This window comes from Trachypithecus francoisi, unplaced genomic scaffold, assembly GCF_009764315.1.
Source record: "Trachypithecus francoisi isolate TF-2019V2 unplaced genomic scaffold, Tfra_2.0 Lachesis_group3, whole genome shotgun sequence".
Taxonomy (NCBI): domain Eukaryota; kingdom Metazoa; phylum Chordata; class Mammalia; order Primates; family Cercopithecidae; genus Trachypithecus; species Trachypithecus francoisi.
This window is the reverse complement of record NW_022681468.1, coordinates 103,608,238-103,630,300: the sequence shown is the minus strand read 5'-3', so window position 1 is coordinate 103,630,300 and position 22,063 is coordinate 103,608,238. Positions and strand designations below refer to the sequence as shown.

At 39.6% G+C, this 22,063-nt stretch overlaps 1 protein-coding gene across 15 annotated transcripts in view; it reads left to right on the top strand.

The window, feature by feature from the left end:
- The window catches only part of AKAP13 (A-kinase anchoring protein 13), a 364,057-nt gene that overhangs the window by 276,720 nt on the left and 65,274 nt on the right, over window positions 1–22,063 (top strand). For 8 of the 15 annotated variants that reach the window (XM_033189117.1, XM_033189119.1, XM_033189118.1 and 5 more), the window contains 5 exons: window positions 788–853; window positions 3,316–3,508; window positions 8,689–8,797; window positions 16,091–16,210; window positions 21,255–21,309. In XM_033189117.1, the coding sequence (XP_033045008.1) occupies window positions 788–853; window positions 3,316–3,508; window positions 8,689–8,797; window positions 16,091–16,210; window positions 21,255–21,309 (543 nt within the window). The remainder of the gene's footprint in view (window positions 1–787; window positions 854–3,315; window positions 3,509–8,688; window positions 8,798–16,090; window positions 16,211–21,254; window positions 21,310–22,063) is intronic. The other 7 variants (XM_033189129.1, XM_033189128.1, XM_033189131.1 and 4 more) reach the window with 3 other exon arrangements.

The following is a 22,063-nucleotide window of genomic DNA, read 5'->3' as shown; positions in this document are numbered from 1 at the left end:
CTGTAATCCCAGCTACTCAGGAGACTGAGGCAGGAGAATCACTTGAACCCGGGAGACAGAGGTTGCGGTGAGCCAGGATCGAACCATTACACTCTAGCCTGGGCAACAAGAGTGAAACTCCATCTTGGGGGGGGAATTTTCATTATCGTTAAAATATAAGCAAATATTTAATCAGTGTTATATGCTTTATCTTTAACATAGTAGCCTAGTCAGTAGGGTTTGAAGATGGATGCCAGTGTTGACTAAGTATCTTATGCAAAATCTATTAATTGTCTGGTTTGGTTGGATCTGTAATGGAAACACATAAAAAAAAAAAAAAACTGATGACTCCATGAGTCCACCAGAGCACAGTTTGTCTCTGTCTCTTTTAAAAAGTCTAGGGTTAGCGATACTGTGGTAAGGGTGATGTGGGAGTATGGGATGTACTGAGAGATTGTTCCCAATGATGGAGTTTGAAACACCTCTCATGTCTGAAGAGTGAGCCGTAGGTAGTTGCCACGGGTTCACTAGAAGGAATTTTTGGATTTCAGGTTGAACTGGTGATATTGTAAAGAACCCACAGTCTTTTCCACAGTGCTGTCTAGACAAGAATAAAACATTTTTAAGTTTCTATGGTTTTTATTCTAGCCTTTTTAAAAATTGTCAGTGTTACATTCCTAAATTTTTTGTTGATCAAATAAATCCGTCTGTCTCTTAACTATGCCCTTTGTTTTTAAACCTAAAAACTCCATCCCTGTTTCCTCTTTTCTCCCTGCATTTCTGTTTCTGTCTTTGATGTCATCCCCAGTATGAGCTGGTGCCCCTCTGGTGTGCAGTACTCTGCTGGCCTAAGTGCTGACTTTAATTACAGAAGGTGTGGTATTGTTATGTGTCCAGCCACCAAATGGGGAACCATAAAATATGCCATCAGGGCTTTTGGCTTGGAGCTGGCTTCTGTGTGGCTGGGATGCATATGGCCAACCTGCTTTGTCTGTGAGCACAGTGTTTCATTGCCTCTGCTATGGGTGTCACTAACTCGACTGAGGGGATACAGCCTAAAAGTCAGGTGATGCATCCTGTATGTCTCAAATGGCCATACATTTGATGTTTTCTGCACAAATGTATCTCTCTCTGTCTTGGCCTGTCTTGATTTTCAAATCCTAGAAATTCTTGGATCCTGAAGAAAACAATCAAAGAACCAAGGCAGCAATAAGATGTACTGATTTCTATTATGCTTCTAAATCCACCAATCTATGTAGATTACAAATTCAGAGACTCCTCGTCGTTTCGTATTCTTGTCTCAACTGAACAAACAGATTTGATTACTAAAACATTTTCAGGATTAAGTTTTGCAATAAGCAAATCATAATCATAAGCAAATAATCTGGTTTTCTTAGGCTTTTCAAGTAATTTCTTCTTCACTTAGCCCCTCTTCTTATCCCTGGTATTGAAAATGAGTTTTACAGGCCAGGTGTGGTGGCTCACACCTGTAATCCCAGTACTTTGGGAGGCTGAGGTAGGCAGATTACCTGAGGTCAGGCATTTGAGACCAGCCTGACCAACATGGTGAAACCCTGTCTCTACTAAAAATACAAAAATTAGCCAGACACAGTAGCACGTACCTGTAATCTCAGCTACTTGGGAGGCTGAGGCCGGAGAACCACTTGAACCCGGGAGACGGAGGTAGCAGTGAGCCAAGATGAGGCCACTGCACTCCAGCCGGGGCAACAGAGATAGGTTCTGTCTCAGAAAAAAAAAAAAAAAAAAGAAAGAAAATGAGGTTTACAGAGACATTTACTTGTAGTTAGTCATGATTTCTATTATATTGAAGTAAGAAAAACATATCCCTTGTTTAATTTACCTACTAGAGAAAATAAAGATATGTATGGCTTCATTTCATAATAAGTAATTTACAAAACCAAAATAAATAAATAAATAAAAATTTAAAAAAGCAAATACAAGTCCTGGACTGGTGGGTATGAACTTAATTGTAGCAATTTTCTGTACAGTTTTCCTTGAGTGGAGATAACTGAGTGGCTTCAGTATACCTTCCAATTGAATTCCAGCTCATTGTTAGCTGAGAACATCGTCAGCTACAGCTATATTTTGAGATCTTGGTTATTTTTTTTTTATTATTATTATTTTTTTTTTCTGAGACGGAGTCTCGCTCTGTCGCCCAGGCTGGAGTGCAGTGGCCGGATCTCAGCTCACCGCAAGCTCTGCCTCCCGGGTTCCCGCCATTCTCCTGCCTCAGCCTCCTGAGTAGCTGGGACTACAGGTGCCCGCCACCTCGCCTGGCTAGTTTTTTGTATTTTTTAGTAGAGACAGGGTTTCACCGTGTTAGCCAGGATGGTCTCGATCTCCTGACCTCGTGATCCGCCCGTCTCGGCCTCCCAAAGTGCTGGGATTACAGGCTTGAGCCACCGCGCCCGGCCGAGATCTTGGTTATTTTAAAGAAGTTTCCGCTGCAGTTGTAACATGTGAATTATTCTAGTTAGTAACCCCACGAGGTTAAATCACTAACCTGTCTCTGTAGGCTTCTGCTTACTGAAAATGCTTTTCATTCTGCAAACCACAGAATCTTTCTCGGAGGAATCCTCTTTAAAATGCCAAATCCCGATTGCCTTTGTTCCCTTTACCAATATCCAGGCAAAAAATTACAGCTCTTTCTACTGTTAGACCTGGTTGCTTTTTCAGCATTTGTTCATTAAGGTGTTATATGTGCCTCTTGCAACTAACAATTCTCGGGAAGTCTGTCAGCAGTCGTTTGGCCAGGTGTGCATAGAATAGATGGTAACATTCATGAGTAACACTTGGGTTTTCTGGGGTGAAAGCATACCTGTAACATTATAAAGGTCAACTTGAACGTAAAATTATAAAGGTCCACTTAATGGACATAAGGGCAAGTTACCCAGTTTGCCTTCTGAAAGTTACTTAAGCTCATATTTTCTCTGTGAGATTTAATTACTTGGCATTAGTATAGTTAGGTTCACAAAGATTAATTAGATCAAGGAAAAACATTTATAAAGTATCTGATAACTATGGTCTGTCTGTATAGTATATTGAAAAATATCTGAGAAGTGATCTTAGGTGGATCAACATTTGGATAAATTTAATGGGGTAAGAAAATCTAAGTGCAGTATTCTTTCTCAGTATTCCAAGATCTGTGAAGGAAAGGTAGGTGGTATTCTTTGTGCCATGCCCTTTTAGACAGTTTTGCTAGCTGACATAGAAATAATACATGAACAAGGGAGATATACCCAAAGGGATTTTGTGTCCTCCTTTGTTTTTGAGACCCAGAAATAGAATGAATTAACTTTTGTGCCCTGTGTTCAGTTTCAGTCTAGAAGGCTTGACAGGAGGAGCTGGTGTCGGAAACAAGCCATCCTCATCTCTAGAAGTAAGCTCTGCACATGCCAAAGAGCTCAGACACCCATTCAGTGGTGAGGAACGGGTTGACTCTTTGGTGTCACTTTCAGAAGAGGATCTGGAGTCAGGCCAGAGAGAACATAGGATGTTTGATCAGCAGGTAAGTCTTAAATATGTCTAATTTGGAAAAAATGTATTTCACAAAATGTGAACATAGAAGGCAAGGCTTCTGGTAGTATAAGGCTAGTAGCTATGATTACTTACCCATTTCATGATATACTTTATCTAGCACTAAACCAAGTTTTTAGCACTTAATTAAAAAGGGCCAGGCATGGTGACTCATGCCTATAATCCCAGTGCTTTGGGAGGTTGAGGCAGGAGGATCACTTAAGCCCAGAAAACTCAAGACCAGCCTGGGCAACATAGCAAGACCCCCATCTCTACAAAAAATTTAAAAATTAGCTGGACATGGTGGCTTGTGCCTGAAGGCTGAGATAGGAGGATTACTTGAGACCAGGAGTTTAAGGCTGCATTGAGCCGTGATTGCACCGCTGCACTCCAGCCTGGGTGACAGAGCAAGACTCTGTCTCTAAAAAGAAAAAAGAAAAAAAACAAATAAAGAATGCCATTAATCTGCATAGATTTAAATATTCCATCAAGGCACACTTTTTAAAATTAGGAAAGTATCCAGGATATTAAATTGAGTTTTCCCTTCTTATCTGAGACCGTCTTCTACCATCTCAATAGTAAAATGAATCTTGAAATATGCTACATGTCATTATTAATTTTCCCAATTCTCTAAAACATACCCCAAGTTTCTCCTTTGTAGGAAAAAAAAAACTTTCTTACTATACCTTCCAGGAAATGTCTGTTGATTCTCTCCCCTTCCCTTCCCTACCAGAATTTTTTTTTTTTTTTTAATACTTTAAGTTTTAGGGTACATATGCACAACATGGAGGTCTGTTACATAGGTATACATGTGCCATGTTGGTTTGCTGCACCCATTAACTCATTATTTACATTAAGTATTTCTGCTAATACTATCCCTCCCCCAGTCCCCTACCCCATGACAGGCCCTGGTGTGTGATGTTCCCTGCCCTGTGTCCAGGTGTTCTCATTGTTCCATTCCCACCTGAGTGAGAACATGCGGTTTGGTTTTCTGTCCTTGTGATAGTTTACTCAGAATGATGGTTTCCAGCTTCATCTATGTCCCTTGCAAAGGACATGAAGTCATCCTTTTTTATGGCTGCATAGTATTCCATGGTGTATATGTGCCACATTTACTTAATCCAGTCTATCACTGATGGACATTTGGGTTGGTTCCAAGTCTTTGCTATTGTTAACAGTGCCGCAGTAAGCATACATGTGAATGTGTCTTTATAGTAGCATGATTTATAATCCTTTGGGTATATACCCAGTAATGGGATTGCTGGGTCAAATGGTATTTCTGGTTCTAGATCCTTGAGGAATTGCCACACTGTCTTCCACAATGGTTGAACTAGTTTACAGTCCCACCAACAGTGTAAAAGTGTTCCTATCTCTCCACATCCTCTCCAGCATCTGTTGTTTCCTGACTTTTTAATGATCACCCTTCTAACTGGTGTAAGATGGTATCTCATTGTGGTTTTGATTTGCATTTATCTAATGGCCAGTGATGATGAGCATTTTTTCATATGTCTGTTGGCTGTATAAATATCTTGTTTTGAGAAGTGTCTGTTCATATCCTTTGCCCACTTTTTGATGGGGTTGTTTGTTTTTTTCTTGTAAATTTGTTTAAGTTCTTTGTAGATTCTGGATATTAGCCCTTTGTCAGTTGGGTAGATTGCAAAAATTTCCTCCCATTCTATAGGTTGCCTGTTCACTCTGATGCCTACCAGAATTCTTAAGAGAATATCCATGCTCCCTGCCTTCTATTTATAAAATTTTACTTGTTTATTTACTTATTTAGAGACAGGGCCTCACTCTGTCACACAGACTGGAGTGCAGTGTTGCCATCACAGGTCACGGCAGCTTCAACTTCCCCAGTTCAAGTGATCCTTCTGCCTCAGTCTCCCAAAGTGCTGGGATTACAGGTCTGAGCCACTGCTCTTGGCCCTTGCCTTCTCTTTATCACCACCTAATCATATCTTAATTTCTGCTGCTATCACTCTCTTGAAACTCCTCTCTTGAAGGTCATGGATTTCCTTGTCAGCCAAATCAAAGTGACTTCTTCTCATCTTCTGGTTGTCCTCAGTATCACTTACCACTTTTGACAATCCCTTGGGGAGGTTTTGAGAATTTGAATTATATGCTTTTATAGCATTGTACCTTACTGCAAGTCTTTTCTCTTCCTCTTGGGCCAGGAGACTTTGATTAATTTATGAAAGCATTCTGGGATGCATCTTATTTCCTCCAAATGAAACATTTATAATTTAAAAAAAAAACTGTTTTTGAATAGATGACTGGAGTTTGGGGCAAAAATCTAATAATACATTTCTAATTAAACAAAAATGTTGACAACCTCTTCCTTGATTTGCTGAGTAGGACTTTGTGTAGAAGTTTAATTTTTTATTGTATCCTACTACAAAGTACTAACATGACCAAATTTTGCCCCTTGAAAAATTTTTTCTACTTGTTCTGATACTTCAGAGTTAGAAAAAATAAGAATTTTGCCCCTTTAAAAAATTTTGCCCCTTCAAAAAATTTTTCTAGTTGTTCTGATACTTCAGAAAGAGTTAGAAAAAATAAGAATATGAGGAATATGCTTGTTGAAGCAAGTGATTTAGATTTACTCAGCCTAACGGTAACAGAAAAAGGAAGGAAAAATAGGAACAATTCTTGGGTGGCTACTGAGCACAGCGTTGCTAACAGTAAATAAACCAGTGAAAAATCTTTAAAATAAATTGCATTTCAAATGTATACAATCCTTTGGAAATCATGTGCAAGGTGAGGTAAAATACCAAAATTGTGGATTTGTAAACAATCATAGATCAAGACTGATACATCCCTTCAGATTCAGCTCAAGCTCATTTAAATGGCTTGCCTAAGGTCGTGTAAGTGGCTATTAGCTAAACAGTATTAAACTCAGAGTTCCTGGCTGTTAATTTCACTGCTTCTTTCCAGGTTTTGGAGTAGGTGAATTTTAATGAGGAAATAAGAATGATTTAATTTTCTTAATATTGTTTATTTTCTGAGATGGATGTTTCCAGGAATTTGACAGATAACCCTGCATTTTAGTAAGACGTTACTACCACTGATGTGTTTCTAAAAATGGACTATCTTTCTGAAGCGGACTTTCTGATTCAGTCTTTCTAGATTAAGTTGTTGTTTTAGTGCCTTGCTATGCTTAGCCTTCCTGGAATCTCTACTTAGCCATAGTTTTTATCTTGTATGGAACCTCAGAGTGGATATTTGAGCTGCTCGTATCGTTCTGATCTGGATGAGTTGCCTGCAGCCAACTTCCTGTTAAAAGTCTCTGCCTTTCACTGAGGTCATTTTTTAGACCTCACAGTTGTATTTGAAACATAGCAACTGTTTGCCTCAGCTGCCATGGTTACACAGGAAACAAGCTCTAAATAATCAGAAGTCTGGCCTAATTGAGTCAAGTTCATGCTAGTAACGGATTTTTCATTGCTTCTCTTTCAACATGTGTGAGTCATAAGGAGGCAGATTTCATTCTGTGAAGGGAAAGGATTAATGATAAAGTCAGTTAACAATTGGAATGGGCTCTTTTTTTTTTTTTTGAGACAGAGTCTCGCTCTGTAGCCGAGGCTAGAGTGCAGTGGCGCGATCTCGACCTTGGCTCACTGCAAGCTTCGCCTCCCGGGTTCACGCCATTCTCCTGCCTCAGCCTTCTGAGTAGCTGGGACTACAGGCGCCCGCCACCGCACCCGGCTAATTTTTTTGTATTTTTAGTAGAGATGGGATTTCACCGTGGTCTCGATCTCCTGACCTCATGATCCGCCCGCCTCGGCCTCCCAAAGTGCTGGGATTACAAGCGTGCGCCACCGCGCCCGGCCAGGAATGGGCTCTTATCACCAGAAGTGTGCTAGTGGACACTAGACAACTGTCTTTCAGGGATATTGTACCAGGAACTTCTACAGGTGGTTGGATTACGTGGTCTCAAAGCTGCTGTGAATTTACTGAGAGTTAAATTATCAAATTTCAGTTACCTTTATGTTCATGTAGGATCAGTATCATCTTAGAAGAGGATAGGGAAGAGATTTAGGCTTCTTTCCAGATACATTGTTGCTTTGTTTGTGACCTTAAAACACTTTACTTGAATCTCAATTTTCCAATTATTTAAAATCAGAGGCCAGGCCTGACGGTTCACGCCTATAATCCCAGCATTTTGGGAGGCTGAGGCGGATGGATCAGTTGAGCTCAGGGGTTTAAGACCAGCCTGGCCAACATGGTGAAACCCTGTCTCTACCAAAAATACAAAAAATTAGCTGGGCGTGGTGGTGTGCGCCTGTAATCCCAGCTACTCAGGAGGCTGAGGCGAGAGAATCACTTGAACCCAGGAGGCGGACGTTGCAGTGAGCCGAGATCATGCCACTGCACTCCAGCCTGGGCCACAGAGTGAGACTCTGTCTCAAAAATAAAAATAGGCTGGGCGTGGTGGCTCACACCTGTAATCCCAACACTTTGGGAGGCCAAGGTGGGCGGATCACAAAGTCGGGAATTTGAGACCTGCCTGACCAACGTGGTGAAACCCCATCTCTACTAAAAATACAAAAATTAGCTGGATGTGGTGGTGCGCACCTGTAATCCGAGCTACTCAGGAGGCTGAGGCAGGAGAATCGCTTGAACTGGGAGGCGGAAGTTACAGTGAGTCAAGATTATGCCATCAGCCAGGGTGACAGAGTGAGACTCTGTCTGAAAAAGTAATAATAATAAATAAAGTAAAATCAGAATACTGTTACCAACATTCTGCTATATCTATATGAAGGAGTATTTAGATTTTCAAAGAACAAGTATTGTATGTAGTTTGATATTTCCAGTGAAATTATTTTTATGTGATTATACATCTAGCAGATATTTATTAAGTACTTACTAAGTTTGAAACGTTGCTAGATGCTATGAGGGATACAGAACCACTGTAAAGAATGGATACTCTAATGATCCCCATTTTACAGATGAGAAAACTAAGCCTCAGAAAAGCTAAGTAACTTTTCTGAAATTGAGCAGCTGTTAAGTAGCAGGAGCAGACTTTAACCTATGTCTGTCTGACCACAAGGTCTGTGCTCTCACCCCCTTCTGTACTGCGTTATTTTACTATGTAGGTCTAATTATAAGGTTTTATGCTTATCTAGAAATATGAGAGCATATGCTTACAACCTGTTCTTTTTTACTTCACAGATATGTCACAGATCTAAGCAGCAGGGATTTAATTACTGTACATCAGCCATTTCCTCTCCATTGACAAAATCCATCTCATTAATGACAATCAGCCATCCTGGATTGGACAGTGAGTATACTACTTTTTTAAAAAATTAAATATATTAAATCTTAACCACTCTTCCTATTTTTCTCACTTTAAGGCCTAATAACATTACCTGCGAAAATTTGCTTGCTGCTGCTTTGAATGAATGGCTTAGCACTTAAACAGAAAAGGTGACATAGAGTTCATCATGAGATCTTCCTCCTTTTGCTACCTAAAAATATCCGTAATACATTAAGTTTATTGTATTTGTGGGCACTTTTTTTTTTTGTTTTTTGTTTTTTGAGATGGAGTCCCGCTCTGTCGCCCAGGCTGGAGAGCAGTGGCGCAATCTTGGCTCACTGCAAGCTCCACCTCCTGGGTTCTTGCCATTCTCCTGCCTCAGTAGCTGGTACTACAGGCACCCACCACCACGCCCAGCTAATTTTTTGTATTTTTAGTAGAGATAGGGTTTCACACTGTTAGCCAGGATGGTCTCGATCTCCTAACCTCGTGATCCGCCCCCCTCGACCTCCCAAAGTGCTTGGATTCACAGGCATGAGCCACCGCGCCCAGCCAGACAGTTTTTAAACATTTTTTATTTTGAAGTAATTTTAGACTTGAAAAATAGTTATAAATAATTTTCACTGGGGAAAAAAAAATTGCAAAAAAAAGTTGTACAAAGTATTCCCATGTATTCTTCACTTCTAGTCCTCAAATGTTATAATACTTGTTTCACCAGCCTCTCTCCCTCTCTTTGTCACTACCCTTAAAGATTTTTTTCTGAAACATTTGAGAGAGTAAGTTATATCCGTAACGCTCCTTTACCTCTAATTTAGTGTATATTTCCTAAAAACAAAGATATTCTCTTATATTACCATAATATATGAGTACCATATACGGGCCTTCTCTTGCTACTGAGTGCTAGCATTAGTATATAAGAGTACCTTATACTCTTATATACTATGATAATACTATATTACCATAGTATAATTATCCAAATCAGGAAATTAATGTCGATAAAATTATGTTACCTAATATGCACACCTTATTCAGATTTCAAATTTTCTCACTTATTTCTGGGTCCAAGATTCAGTCTAAGAACATATATTGAATTAAGTTGTCATGTCTCTTTAGACCTCTTTAATCTAAAAAGTTCCTCAGTTGATCCCTGTCTTTCATGAATTTGTCAGTGGAGAAACCTGGCACAGTAACTAACCTGAGCTTTTCAACAATGTCAAGCTCAAGAAGGACAAAGCAAGACTGAGACAGAGATTTAGTTCTGTGAGGGCCAGTAGGATTACATCTGAAAGGGGTTAGTGGACCTGTATGTGGATTCAGATCAACTGGCGATGGAAGTTATATAGAGCCGTCATGGCACCCATAGGCACAGGGCCTTGCGATGCTCAGAAACATACTTGGATTGGATCAGTGTTGTTTTGCCACAAAGCAACTTGTTCTTTGAGAAGCCTCATTTTTTATTTTTTAAATGTTGATTTTTTTATGAGTAGTTGCTGTGTGGGATCTGGATATAAAGATTAAATTCTCATCAAAGAGGGAGTGAGTGATACATTATGTTCTTGGCTGAAAGAGCATGTGTCGTGGAGGCTGAAGCCAAGGAAATAAACACATTCTCCTGGTGTTTCTGGGGTTTCCTCATTATTCCCTAATATAATTGAGTTTAAGAGTTGAGAAGCAGATGCCCTGTTTTTATGGGATGTTCCATCTCACTTCATGACTTACTGGAATCCTAATTTTTAAAATTTTCACAGTGGAATTAAGACATAATGGATGACTCTAGCCAGACATGGTGACACGTGCCTGTAGTCCGGCTGCTTCAGAGGCTGAGGAGGGAGGATCATGAGCCCAGGAGGTCAAGGCTGCAGTGAGCTGTGATAACACAACTGTATTCCAGCCTGGGTGATAGAGTGAGACACTGCCTCAAAAAAGAGAGAGAGAGAGAAAGACATAATGGATGATTCTGTTAAATTTTTTCTTGTTTTCATGTGATTAATATTTCAAATACAAATCTAGCCTACTTGACAAAAGGTGTCTAATGAAGACTTAATTTTCAAAGATATGTCCCCCAGAACTGTGATAGAAATAGCTTTTCCTGTATTTGCTTATTTTGATTTTTTTTAAAATTTGGCTTTGAGTTAGAGGTTTGGCTTGTATAGAATGGAAATTACAATTGAATAGTTTGCAGTGAATTTGATAAGCCAGAATGCTAGCACTCAGTAGCCAGAAAAGGCCAGGAACGCTCTCTAAGTGAGACATTTCAGCTCAGTGTGCCCTCCTTCTGTGACCAGCAAGCATCATGACATAGTGGATATTGTACTTCTACAGCAACAGATACCTAGTACCAACAGAATGTGTCCCAAAGAGAGACCTTTTTCCTATATTTTGTGACCCACTTCATTATTTTTCCTTCACAAAACAAGGTGCTTTTGGATCGTGTTTTCACTTGCTATCCAAACACTATAAATAATACAGCTAACTCCCAAAAGCACTATTCTAGAGGTTCTGACACATAGAGCTTTTCTTCCCATTGCTGATAATTTTTCTGCTCAACTCACCTAAGGAACCTGATTTCAGTAGTAGACTGCTGTCAAGAGCTTCAGGCAAGAGTTTACGCCTTTCATTCAAATATAATACCCTCATTCTGATTTGTAGCGTGCGTTTCATGCAGACTGGAATGATAGCTAGCCCCACGTACCTTTCTGGTATCATATGCTGCAACAGAAGGACCCATCAACCTTAATGTCACTGTTTCTCCTTAGTTCCTCCTATATACAATTAAAATAGTTTCCCAACTGTATTTGTTATTCTACACTAGAAACATAATACATCATTTTGGAAATATTAAAATTCTGACTGAAGAGAAGACTAAAACTTGTGTTAAAGTGTGTGTGGTATGCCTTAAGCATCGGGATAACTGGATATTTCATAATTTGCTCCAGACTCAAGTGTTCAATTCCAAATCACTTAAAATACTCAGCATGATTCATCTATGGTCATATTCTCCCTAACTGAAATAGTGTAATAATTAAAATCCTCAGTGATTTTTAAAGCCTAAAATGTTTGATACACTTAAAATATTTTAACTGATATTTTAAGCACACTTAGTGGCTGTATTACTTTGAGCTTGTTACTGAAACTCTCTGCCTCAATTCAGCTGTTAAATGGGGATGATAATGTGATGTGGCTTAAATCTGACTTTATTTGAAGTCCATAGCATGCTTTCTGTCACATAATGAGCACATGCTGTCATTGTGGAGTGTGATTGTTCACAATAACCAGAACAGTGCCAGGGTCCATTTTTCTCTGCCCAGAGCTTAAACAAGGTTAGACATTGCTCACCATTGCTAGAACATTGTCCCTTGTTGTCTTGCACTTGGCTGTTTATTATGAGTGTGCTTGTTCAGGAACAGAATGTTTTCTAAACTCATCCTAATCTCACTGCTTTCCAGCTTTTACCTGCGCTCTTTTTCCTTCTAAGGAAATTATTAGTTGCCTTGACCACAGTTTATCACAGCTGTCAGTAAAACTTGAACATTTCTGAAAATGTATTTCCACTGAGCTGTTGTCCAGAATGTCTTTTGTTGGGTCATTTGCTGGATTAGAAAAACAGTCAAACTTGTAGCATTATTTCTAAGCTGGGATCTGTTTTAAAAAAAAAATCTATTGATGTAAAGGAAAATACTAAGTAGAGAGGGTGACTAAAATATTTCTATGTCACTTTCTGGGGTGGAGAGCAGGCAAGCAGTAGCTTCTTTAGGAACCACAGAGGACGGGAAAAGCTGCAGTGCCTCCTGTCTTGGACTTACTGTCTTGATTTGAAGGGTGAGGTATGATGAGCGTGACTTGGTGGCCATTTTTTAGGGGGTTGCAGTAGCACAGGTGTCATGAGGCTTGGTGCCTGGGAGGACTGCCCTGAGGGAAACCTCTCCATGGAATGCGTGCTGAGCATTTCTCCTCCTTGCATCAGAGAAAGATTGTGTGGGGCCTTTTTCTCCCACTGTACTGGGAAACATAGGTGGTTTCTTGATAGAACTTAAAAAAAATTTTTTATTTTCACATGTATAGAATTCAGTTATGACAGATGATCTTTTTATTTTTTTGATACGGAGTCTGGTTCTGTCCCCCAGGTTGTAGTGCAGTGGCGGGATATCTGTCTGCAAGCTCCTCCTCTTGGGTTCATGCCATTCTCCTGTTTCAGCCTCCCAAGTAGCTGGGACTACAGGCGCCTGCCACCACCCCCGGCTAATTTTTTTTTGTATTTTTTAGTAGAGACAGGGTTTCACCTTGTTAGCCAGAATGGTCTCGATCTCCTGACTTGTGATCCACCCGCCTCGGCCTCCCAAAGTGCTGGGATTACAGGCATGAGCCACCGCGCCAGGCCCAGATGATCCCTTTCTATGGCTGTATTTTTAACCTTTTCATTGCTCCCACCCAGAAGATGCTTCAAATAATAATCTGCTTGATTACATCCCTGGAAACACATTAGTGGTGATATGTTGAAAGGGGTATTGGACCCATTAGATGTTGTAACTTCATATGCTTCTTAATGAGATTTCATTTTCCCCTTCATTTTGTGTGATGTGTTACAGGTTGAGCATCCCTAATTTGAAAGTCTGAAATGCTCCAAAATCTGAACCATTTGAGCACCAACATGATGCCACAAGTGGGAAATTCCATGTATGAGGCCTTAACAAAATTATGTAAAATATTATGTAAAATTACCTTTGGGCTGTGTATATAAGCTGTATATGAAACAAATGAATTTCATGTTCAGATGTGGTTCCCATCCCCAAGATGTCTCATCATATATATGCAAATATTCCAAAATTCAAAATCTGAAATACTTCGACCCCAAGCATTTCAGAAGGAATACTCTATGTGTATCACAAAGAAGGGCACTTTCCCTTGGGGTCGTTTTTATAACTTTGCTTATGGCATGTGAGTTTGCCAAGTTTCTTAAGCATGTTTTGATGGGAGCCGTAACTTGTAATTGTGTGGCATGCATTAGACTATGACAGCTAAGGCCGTCTTGAGAGCTGAACTGTGGCAGTTACATATCTGTACCAGATCTTTAAAAAGGTAAAGGATCTGTGTGACCAAAGATCAAGGTGGGCCTCTGGGAAGTTAGGCATCAGTGCTATTGAGGATATTTTATCTCTCTTTTCTGGATTTCTTCTCTAATTGTGATGGGAATTTACTGAAGTATGTATATATCTCTCTGTGTGTGTGTGTGTGTGTGTGTGTGTGTGTATGTTCTTAGCACAATTCTGTTTGGAAAAGATAACATTGACAAATACATCAGAACAAAAATGTCATCAGACTTCTTTTTGACGTTATTAAATTATAAGACTGGAAAACATGCATGTTCATTAAATGCATATATAAATATAAACTTTAAATCAGATACCTTATAAAATTGAATTGCTATGTTACCAGAACATTTCCTTTATATAATATATATATGTTGGAGATTTCTGTATGTGAGGGATACACTAGATACTCATCACATAAGGTTTTTCCTATCATCTATGATTTTGTGACGCATGAAAGGGATGTTCTTAGATTCTGGGTAATAGGGGCAGCTCATTTTCATTTTATAAATCCATTTCACATTTGGAGGCACATCAGAACACACAGTAGTATCTTACTTTTGCACAAGACTCTCACTGCCTGACAAACTAGTGTGTATTTGTACCAACATTTCTTTGATCTATTACATGCAGTGGCTGCAACAGCAAACAGTGATGTCGCTTAGCATTTATCTGGGGTATGGAGTTGCTTTCATATTAGATAGGTACAGGGCTTTTTCTCTCATTTCATTTAGGACATTGAGATTCCAGAAAGTCGGATAAAGGGAAGTTCATTTATTAATGTGTTTATCGAGTAAATATTTGAGTACCTACTCTTTTCCATATACCAGGCTAGACAGTGGTAGGAGAGGGGAGAACTCACAGGTAGGGTTGCTTTCCTCACCACATTTACAGATGAGAACAAGTGAATCTAATAGAAAATGGTAAATGCAGTAACTTAAACATTTGATGTTATAGGACTGACAGACCTAAGGGGTCAGAGAAGGCTGACTGAGGAGAAGTAATATTAAAGTTTGGACCAGAAGGAAACTGAGAATTAGCTGGGTGAATTAGTAGAAAGCAAGACTGAGGAATTTCGGCCTCTTGCCTGAGGGAAATGGAATCATTTACGTTGATTAAATTGATCCAATAATTGATTAGAATACTTCAGGCTAACTATGGGGAGGAGAGATTGGATCAGTAGAAGGCTTGTTATGTTATGTTATGTTGTGTTATGTTATTTTTAAGACGGAGCCGTCGCCTAGGCTGGAGTGCAGTGGCGCTATCTCAGCTTCTGCCTCAGCCTCCTGAGTAGCTGGGATTACAGGTGCCTGCCACTACGCCCAGCTAATTTTTTGTATTTTTAGTAGAGACGGGGTTTCACCATATTAGCCAGGCTAGTCTCAAATTCCTGACCTCATGATTTGCCTGCCTCGGCCTCCCAAAGTGCTGGGATTACAGGCGTGGGCCACCACGTCCGGCCAATAGAAGGCTTTTGCAGGATTCAGGTTACAGTAGTAGACCATGTCCTAAACCAAGGCAGAGAGCAGTGGCAATAGGGGAGGAATAGAGGCTGAGCTAGAAAACAAAGTGAAGAAGCCTGAGTGAAGTGTGATATAAGGTTTCCGTTTATAAATATAAGGTGCGCAGGTTTCCGTTTTGAGTAATGAGTTAGATGTTGGTACCACTCACTAAGTGAAGGAACACAGGAGGAGGAACAGTTCTGCAGGAAAATATAAGTTCACTTACCTGCTTTTGGAGCTGTAGCTGCCTGTGGCACATCCACCCACAGGTGAGCAGGGAGAGGAATGAGCCTAGAGCTAAATAGAGAGATCTGACTTCCAGATTAGAAAGATGTGACTCACCAGTGTCTTGTATGCAGATTGTCGTTCAGAAGTAGAGTCAATGAGGAGATTTGGGGTGAGGGAGAAGAGAGCTAGATATAGAATCCTGAGGAACACCACTAGTAGATGTTTTTAGTATACTTTTAAGAAAGAGAACCCCAGGTATGAATTGTGATCATTCTTGTTTTCATAATCTAACAGGTATGTATTTATTAGCCGAGTTTTTTAGAAACTGCATTAGAATTCTGTATATTCAGAAATGGAGATGAGAATGTAAACAAATTATTACATCGTTCACCATTTCCCGGAACCACATAGTCCATTGACATTATACTGTTTCCCCATGTGCTGAAGGTCCTGGCGTAATCTGTGCATGCTCTAATGTCTTCTGTGAACCTCCTTCTCAGCTCAGCAGCAGATGCGGCCAGCTAGGCGGATCTCCATCAGCATCTCTCCACTCCTCCTTAAGTCTAAAACTCTCTTTTCTCTTGGCTCTTATTCCAGTGATGAGGAGGAGGAGTTGCATAGTAAGTAAGCAACTTTGGTGTCCAGTGACTGTTCTTGAAGGTCTGACCAGCTCAGAAAATGCTATAGGCTTGGTACTAAGAAATTGTTTGGAGGCTTTTAGCCCCTTGCATGCCATCCTTTGTAAGTCATTTGTCTTTATGCTTGCCTTTGAGAATTGGTTTGGATAGAACATTTGTTGTCTTCTGTGTAGTACTAACACTGAGCCACTGGCCTCCTGATTCCAGGGCACAAGATATCTTTCCAGCACACAGATACCCTCAAAGGTGTAGGGGATGTGTTCCCATCCCATTGTGTACTCTTTGTAATAGTATTGTGTGCTAATTTCACAAAACTTTTTATTTCACAATGTAAATTTTATTTTCCTTGTTTTGTTGTTCTGTCTCGTGGGACAGATATCTAGATGTTCATCTGTGGTATTTAGAAGCTATTTTTACACTTTTTTTCTTCTCCTTTTCAGACCATTTCTTTAAAAGTACCTTTCCTTTAAGATTAGACCCTATGGATTAGAGGGAGGGAGTTATATATGTATTTATCTCCTACATTCTCTCTCCTTTTGAACTTGTATTTTTTCAGTTCTTTGGATAAACTGTAGGCTTCAAATGAATACATTCTTACTTGATAATGCCTAGTATAAAAACTTTACAAGGTATCAATTTAAGTAAACTTGGAAAAGAAATGAATTCCCCCTTCATGAAAATTATTGTCTTCAATTTTGCAAGATTTCTAGAATATTCCAGGATTGCTTTTAATGGAGAAACCACTTACAATAGAAAGTTAATGAATTGTTTTTATATAACTAGTATTATGAGTCTGAGACAATTACAATACCCGTATGATTAAGCACCCTAATTCCCTACCACTTGATGATTCTAAGTTTCAGCAATATTAAGTGTTGCTCAAGCTGGCATTTTCACACTGTTCTTAAAGGGAAATGCATTATGCACAGTAAGACAGTTAATTTGCTTTTAAATGGAGGCCTTATTAAAGATTTGGTATATTTTTCACTAATAAAACATGTTTGAAAAATAGACACAGAATAAGATGATCCCAGTTGTAATAGGAGGAAAGTTGTGAAAATCCCCTGTAACTTTGGGTATTCAGAAATTGTCAAAGCTGTTTCATTACAGAGTATTTGTAATAGGCCAGATGCGGTGGCTCACACCTCTAATCCCAGCACTTTGGGAGGCCAAGGCAGGTGGATTACTTGAGGTCAGGAGTTTGAGACCAGCCTGGCCAACATGGCGAAACCCTGTCTCTACTAAAAAAACAAAAAATTAGCTGGGCATAGTGATGGGCACCTGTAGTCCCAGTTACTCGGGAGACTGAGGCAGGAGAATTGCTTGAACCTGGGAGGCGGAGGTTGCATTGAGCAGAGATCATGCCACTACACTCTAGCCTGAGCAACAGAGTGAGACTCCATCTCAAAAAAAAAAAAAAAAAAATCAAAGTATTTGTAATATACTGGGAAGTAGGCCAATCAGCCTGACAAATAAACCAAAGTCCCAGCCGGGCACGGTGGCTCATGCCTGTAATCCCAGCACTTTGGGAGGCTGAGGCAGGCGAATCACGAGGTCGGGAGTTCAAGACCAGTCTGGCCAACATAGTGAAATCCCGTCTCTATAAAAATACAAAAAATTAGCCGGGTGTGGTTGCGGGTTCCTATAATCCCAGCTGGTAGGGAGGCTGAGGTAGGAGAATCGCTTGAACCCAGGAGGCAGAGGTTGCAGTGGCCGAGATGGTACCATTGCACTGCAGCCCAGGCAACAGTGTGAGACTCCGTCTCAAAAAAACAAACAACAACAACAGCCAAGGTCCTGCTAATACAGAATTATAATCCTATAACAGCACTGGTCACTCAGTTAATCCAACACAATGGAACCCTAAAAATACGGAAGCTTGCAGAAACTTTTAAATCAAATATCTTCTCAAAATGTGTTCCTTAAATTCAAAAATACTAGTAAGAATTATGTGTGGGCAGGGAGAACCAAAAGAAGGGAGGGGTTGGTTCATGGCCAAATATTAGTAAATTTAGGCAACTCTGGGTTAAGAAGGTTTAAAATGCTAATGTTGTGTTACATTGTGGATTTTCAAGGCAGAGTTCAATATACTGTTTCTCCCAAATGTATTAACTAGGAAACCACAATATGTGCAGCACTGTATACATTTCATGAAACTGGTGTTCCATGGAACACACTCTGAAAAATATTCGACTGTATCCATCCAGTAATTCCACCCTGAAGTTCCTGGCTGTAGTATAAATCTGCAGGTTATTTCATGCCTTGAAAGATAATCTAGTTGAAATATATTATTTACCCACAATAATACTTTCCAGGCTAACTTTAATGACAAGTTTCGTTTCATTTCTTTTGTCTATAATTTTGTCATGGAAGTAGCATTGGTTGTTTTCTACTCTTAGATACTCTGAAAACTTGATGACACTTTAGGAATTTCAGAGACATTGGTGGATTAATTACTGTTTTCAGAACCACATCTAAAAGGTCATTATAACTTAACTAAAATTTTTAGCAGTGGAGTAGTTGAAAATATTATAGGAGTCATAGATTCTCCTAGTAGTCAATCACATATTTGTTCAGTTTTTAATTTATTCCACAGATATCTACTGGAAGCTTATTATTGGCCTGGTTTTGTGTTGGTTGGTATTTTTTTGCATTATGAATTTTATTTTTATTTAGTTCATATTACTAGGGTGGTAACTTACTAGGTAATTGCTTAAATGTATAATAGAATCCAGGCAAGCTTAGAAAATTTAATGCTGCTTATATCACTGAAGTTTCCTTGGGCAGAAAATGTTTTAAAAGCCCTGATTTTTTTTTTAAATCCTCTTAATTTTTTTAAGTACACTGAGACATCATGAAATTAAAATGCTGGGCCAGGCGCGGTGGCTCAAGCCTGTAATCCCAGCACTTTGGGAGGCCAAGACGGGCGGATCACGAGGTCAGGAGATCGAGACCATCCTGGCTAACATGGTGAAACCCCTTTTCTACTAAAAAATACAAAAAGCTAGCCAGGCGAGGTGGTGGGTGCCTGTAGTCCCAGCTACTCGGGAGGCTGAGGCAGGAGAATGGCGTAAACCCAGAGGCGGAGCTTGCAGTGAGCTGAGATCCGGCCACTGTACTCCAGCCCGGGCGACAGAGCGAGACTCCATCTCAAAAAAAAAAAAGAAAGAAAGAAATTAAAATGCTGATAGTTGATACCTAGATTATGTGGAACCTGGAAATGAATCCCAGATATTCTTATTCTGCTAATCTTTCCCTCTTACCTGGCTGTTGTTACCATGTGTCGTAAGTGAAATAAATAGAAGAAGAACCCCAAATTGGGAAAAAGGAAAAAAATACGGAAGGCAATCTCTTGAAGACTTAGAATTTAAGGTTTCTTATGTATCATTCCTATCTTTTGGCAATTTAAATTTAGCCAGGTGCAATGGCTCACACCTGTAATCCCAGCACTTTGGGAAGCTGATACAAGAGGATTGCCTGAGCCCAGGGGTTCAAGACCAGCCTGGGCAACATGGCAAGTCCCTGTTTCTAAAAAACCATTTTTAATAATAAAAATAATAACTACAGTTTTAGATTCCTGTTCAGAATCCAAAATAGTTTGAGAGTTGAAGAGTTTCAAATGCTGGTAATCTGGGGGGTTTTTTGTTTGTTTTTGTTTTTGAGATGGAAAGTCGCTCTGTCACCCAGGTTGGAGTGCAGTGAAGCGATCTCGGCTCACTGCAACCTCCGCCTCCTGGGTTCAAGCAGTTCTCCTGCCTCAACCTCCCGAGTAGCTGAGACTACAGGCATACGCCACTACGCCTGCCTAATTTTTGTATTTTTAGTAGAGAAGGAATTTTGCCATGTTGGTCAGGTTGGTCTTGAACTCCTGACCTCAAGTGATCCGCCTGCCTCGGCCTCCCAAAAGTTTGGGATTACAAGCATGAGCCACCACGCCTGGCCCAAATGCTGGTTATCTGGTAGTAGAACACCTTCAAGTCTCTGTCAGATTATCAGATTAAAGTTTGGCTCACAGTAGTCTCAGAGATCCTTGAAACCAACCTCAAGGAAAAAGGAGGGTGTTTTGTCTAAATCGTTACAATAGTGATATAGGGTAACCTTTATTACCCTGGAATATACACGGAAATAGTTCTATAACTGATTTCCTGAAAACTGAAAATCATTTATCACTGTAACTGAGGCCTTGCTCTCATCTAAGTCTTCAGCAACTCAACCTTTATTAACATGTGGTAGATCAAAATAATGATAATATTCCTTGTTTTTTCTTCATATTGCCCTATCTAACATAGTCTTAGAATTTTAATGATCTGCAGCAGTTTATGGTCCAGTAGTTGTGGAAGGAAGAAGTATGCATCTGCCTCATTCATTTTTATCTCTATTAGCCTGGAAAGGACTTTGCCATCTGTTTTATTTCCCTCATTTCACAGATGAGGAAATGAAATCCAAAGGTTTCATCCCAAATTAGTGACAGGGCCAAGACTTGATAAGCCAGCTCTGATGCTCTTTCCTGGTTGCTAATCTTTTTCTAGCAATTTTCATGAAAATATTAGAGGTCTAGATCTTTAGTGTAGAAACATATATTAGAGAGCTAGATCCTTAGTGTAGAAACATTTAAAAGCAGTATTAGCAGGGATAAAATATGACATTTAATTTCCTATTCTGTATTCTTCCTATGATGTCATCTCAGAAGGATGGCTTGTGCAAACTTAAGATTGTTAAGAACTGGAATTAAACCTGCTTCATATATGTTTAAGCATTAGAAAAAGTTATTTGGAGTCTTTTCAATTACTTGAGTCACGGATTAAACTTACTTTCTTTATGAGAAATTCACTGCCTACATCTGGTTCTAATTTGAGGGTTTCAAGTTTAATTTTTCCTTCTTTCAAACCTTTAGAAGGAGGAGGTACCATGTGCTGACTTTCACATGCTGTTTTTGCTTTAGCTGTGTCATTGTGAATTTATAAATATTCTACCTGTCATGTGTTAAATTTTTTGGTTCTAACTTTTCCTCTGCCTTGTTTTCTAGATTCACGGCCCTTCCACAGTACCTTCCACAATACCAGTGCTAATCAGACTGAGAGGTACTATAAACTTGTTACTCCTTTTTCCAGAAGTAAAATGAAGAAAATTTAAAATCTCTTAGGCCATTTAATTACATCAACTAAGTTAATTGAGCTTATCGGATTCTTCTTTGAGTGATAAATTTGGAATAATGATTAAAGTGGTTTTGTCATGAAGGCTATATCTCTTAAAGTTAATGTCTTCAATAGTTTTCTCTGATTAATTACACTATCCTCATGATAAAAATGGTTTGTATTTATTGATGTGAGGGTACACTATTATTTGACTTTATGAACTTGTGCACACTTTGCTTATGGGGATTTTTCATTCCTAAATCTAACAGTTTAACAACATTTTGTTTCATATTAGTGTCTGTGTGTGTGCAATTTATAATACTCTTAGCTATTTTAAGCTTTAAAGCTGTTTTCTTCTGTATACATGTAAATGGTACACAGCTCTGTCGGAGTAAATGAATTGCTTCTTTTTTTTTCTTTTTCCTTTTTTTTTGAGACAGAATTTCGCTCTTGTTGCCCAGGCTGGAATGCAATGGCAGGATCTCGTCTCACTGCAACCTCTGCCTCCTGGGTTCAAGCGATTCTCCTGCTTCAGCCTCCTGAGTGGCTGAGATGACAGGCATGCGCCACCATGCCTGGCTGATTTTGTATTTTTAGTAGAGACAGGGTTTCTCCATGTTGGTCAGGCAGGTCTCAAACTCCCGACCTCAGGTGATCCGTCTGCCTTGGCCTCCCAAAGTGCTGAGATTACAGGTATGAG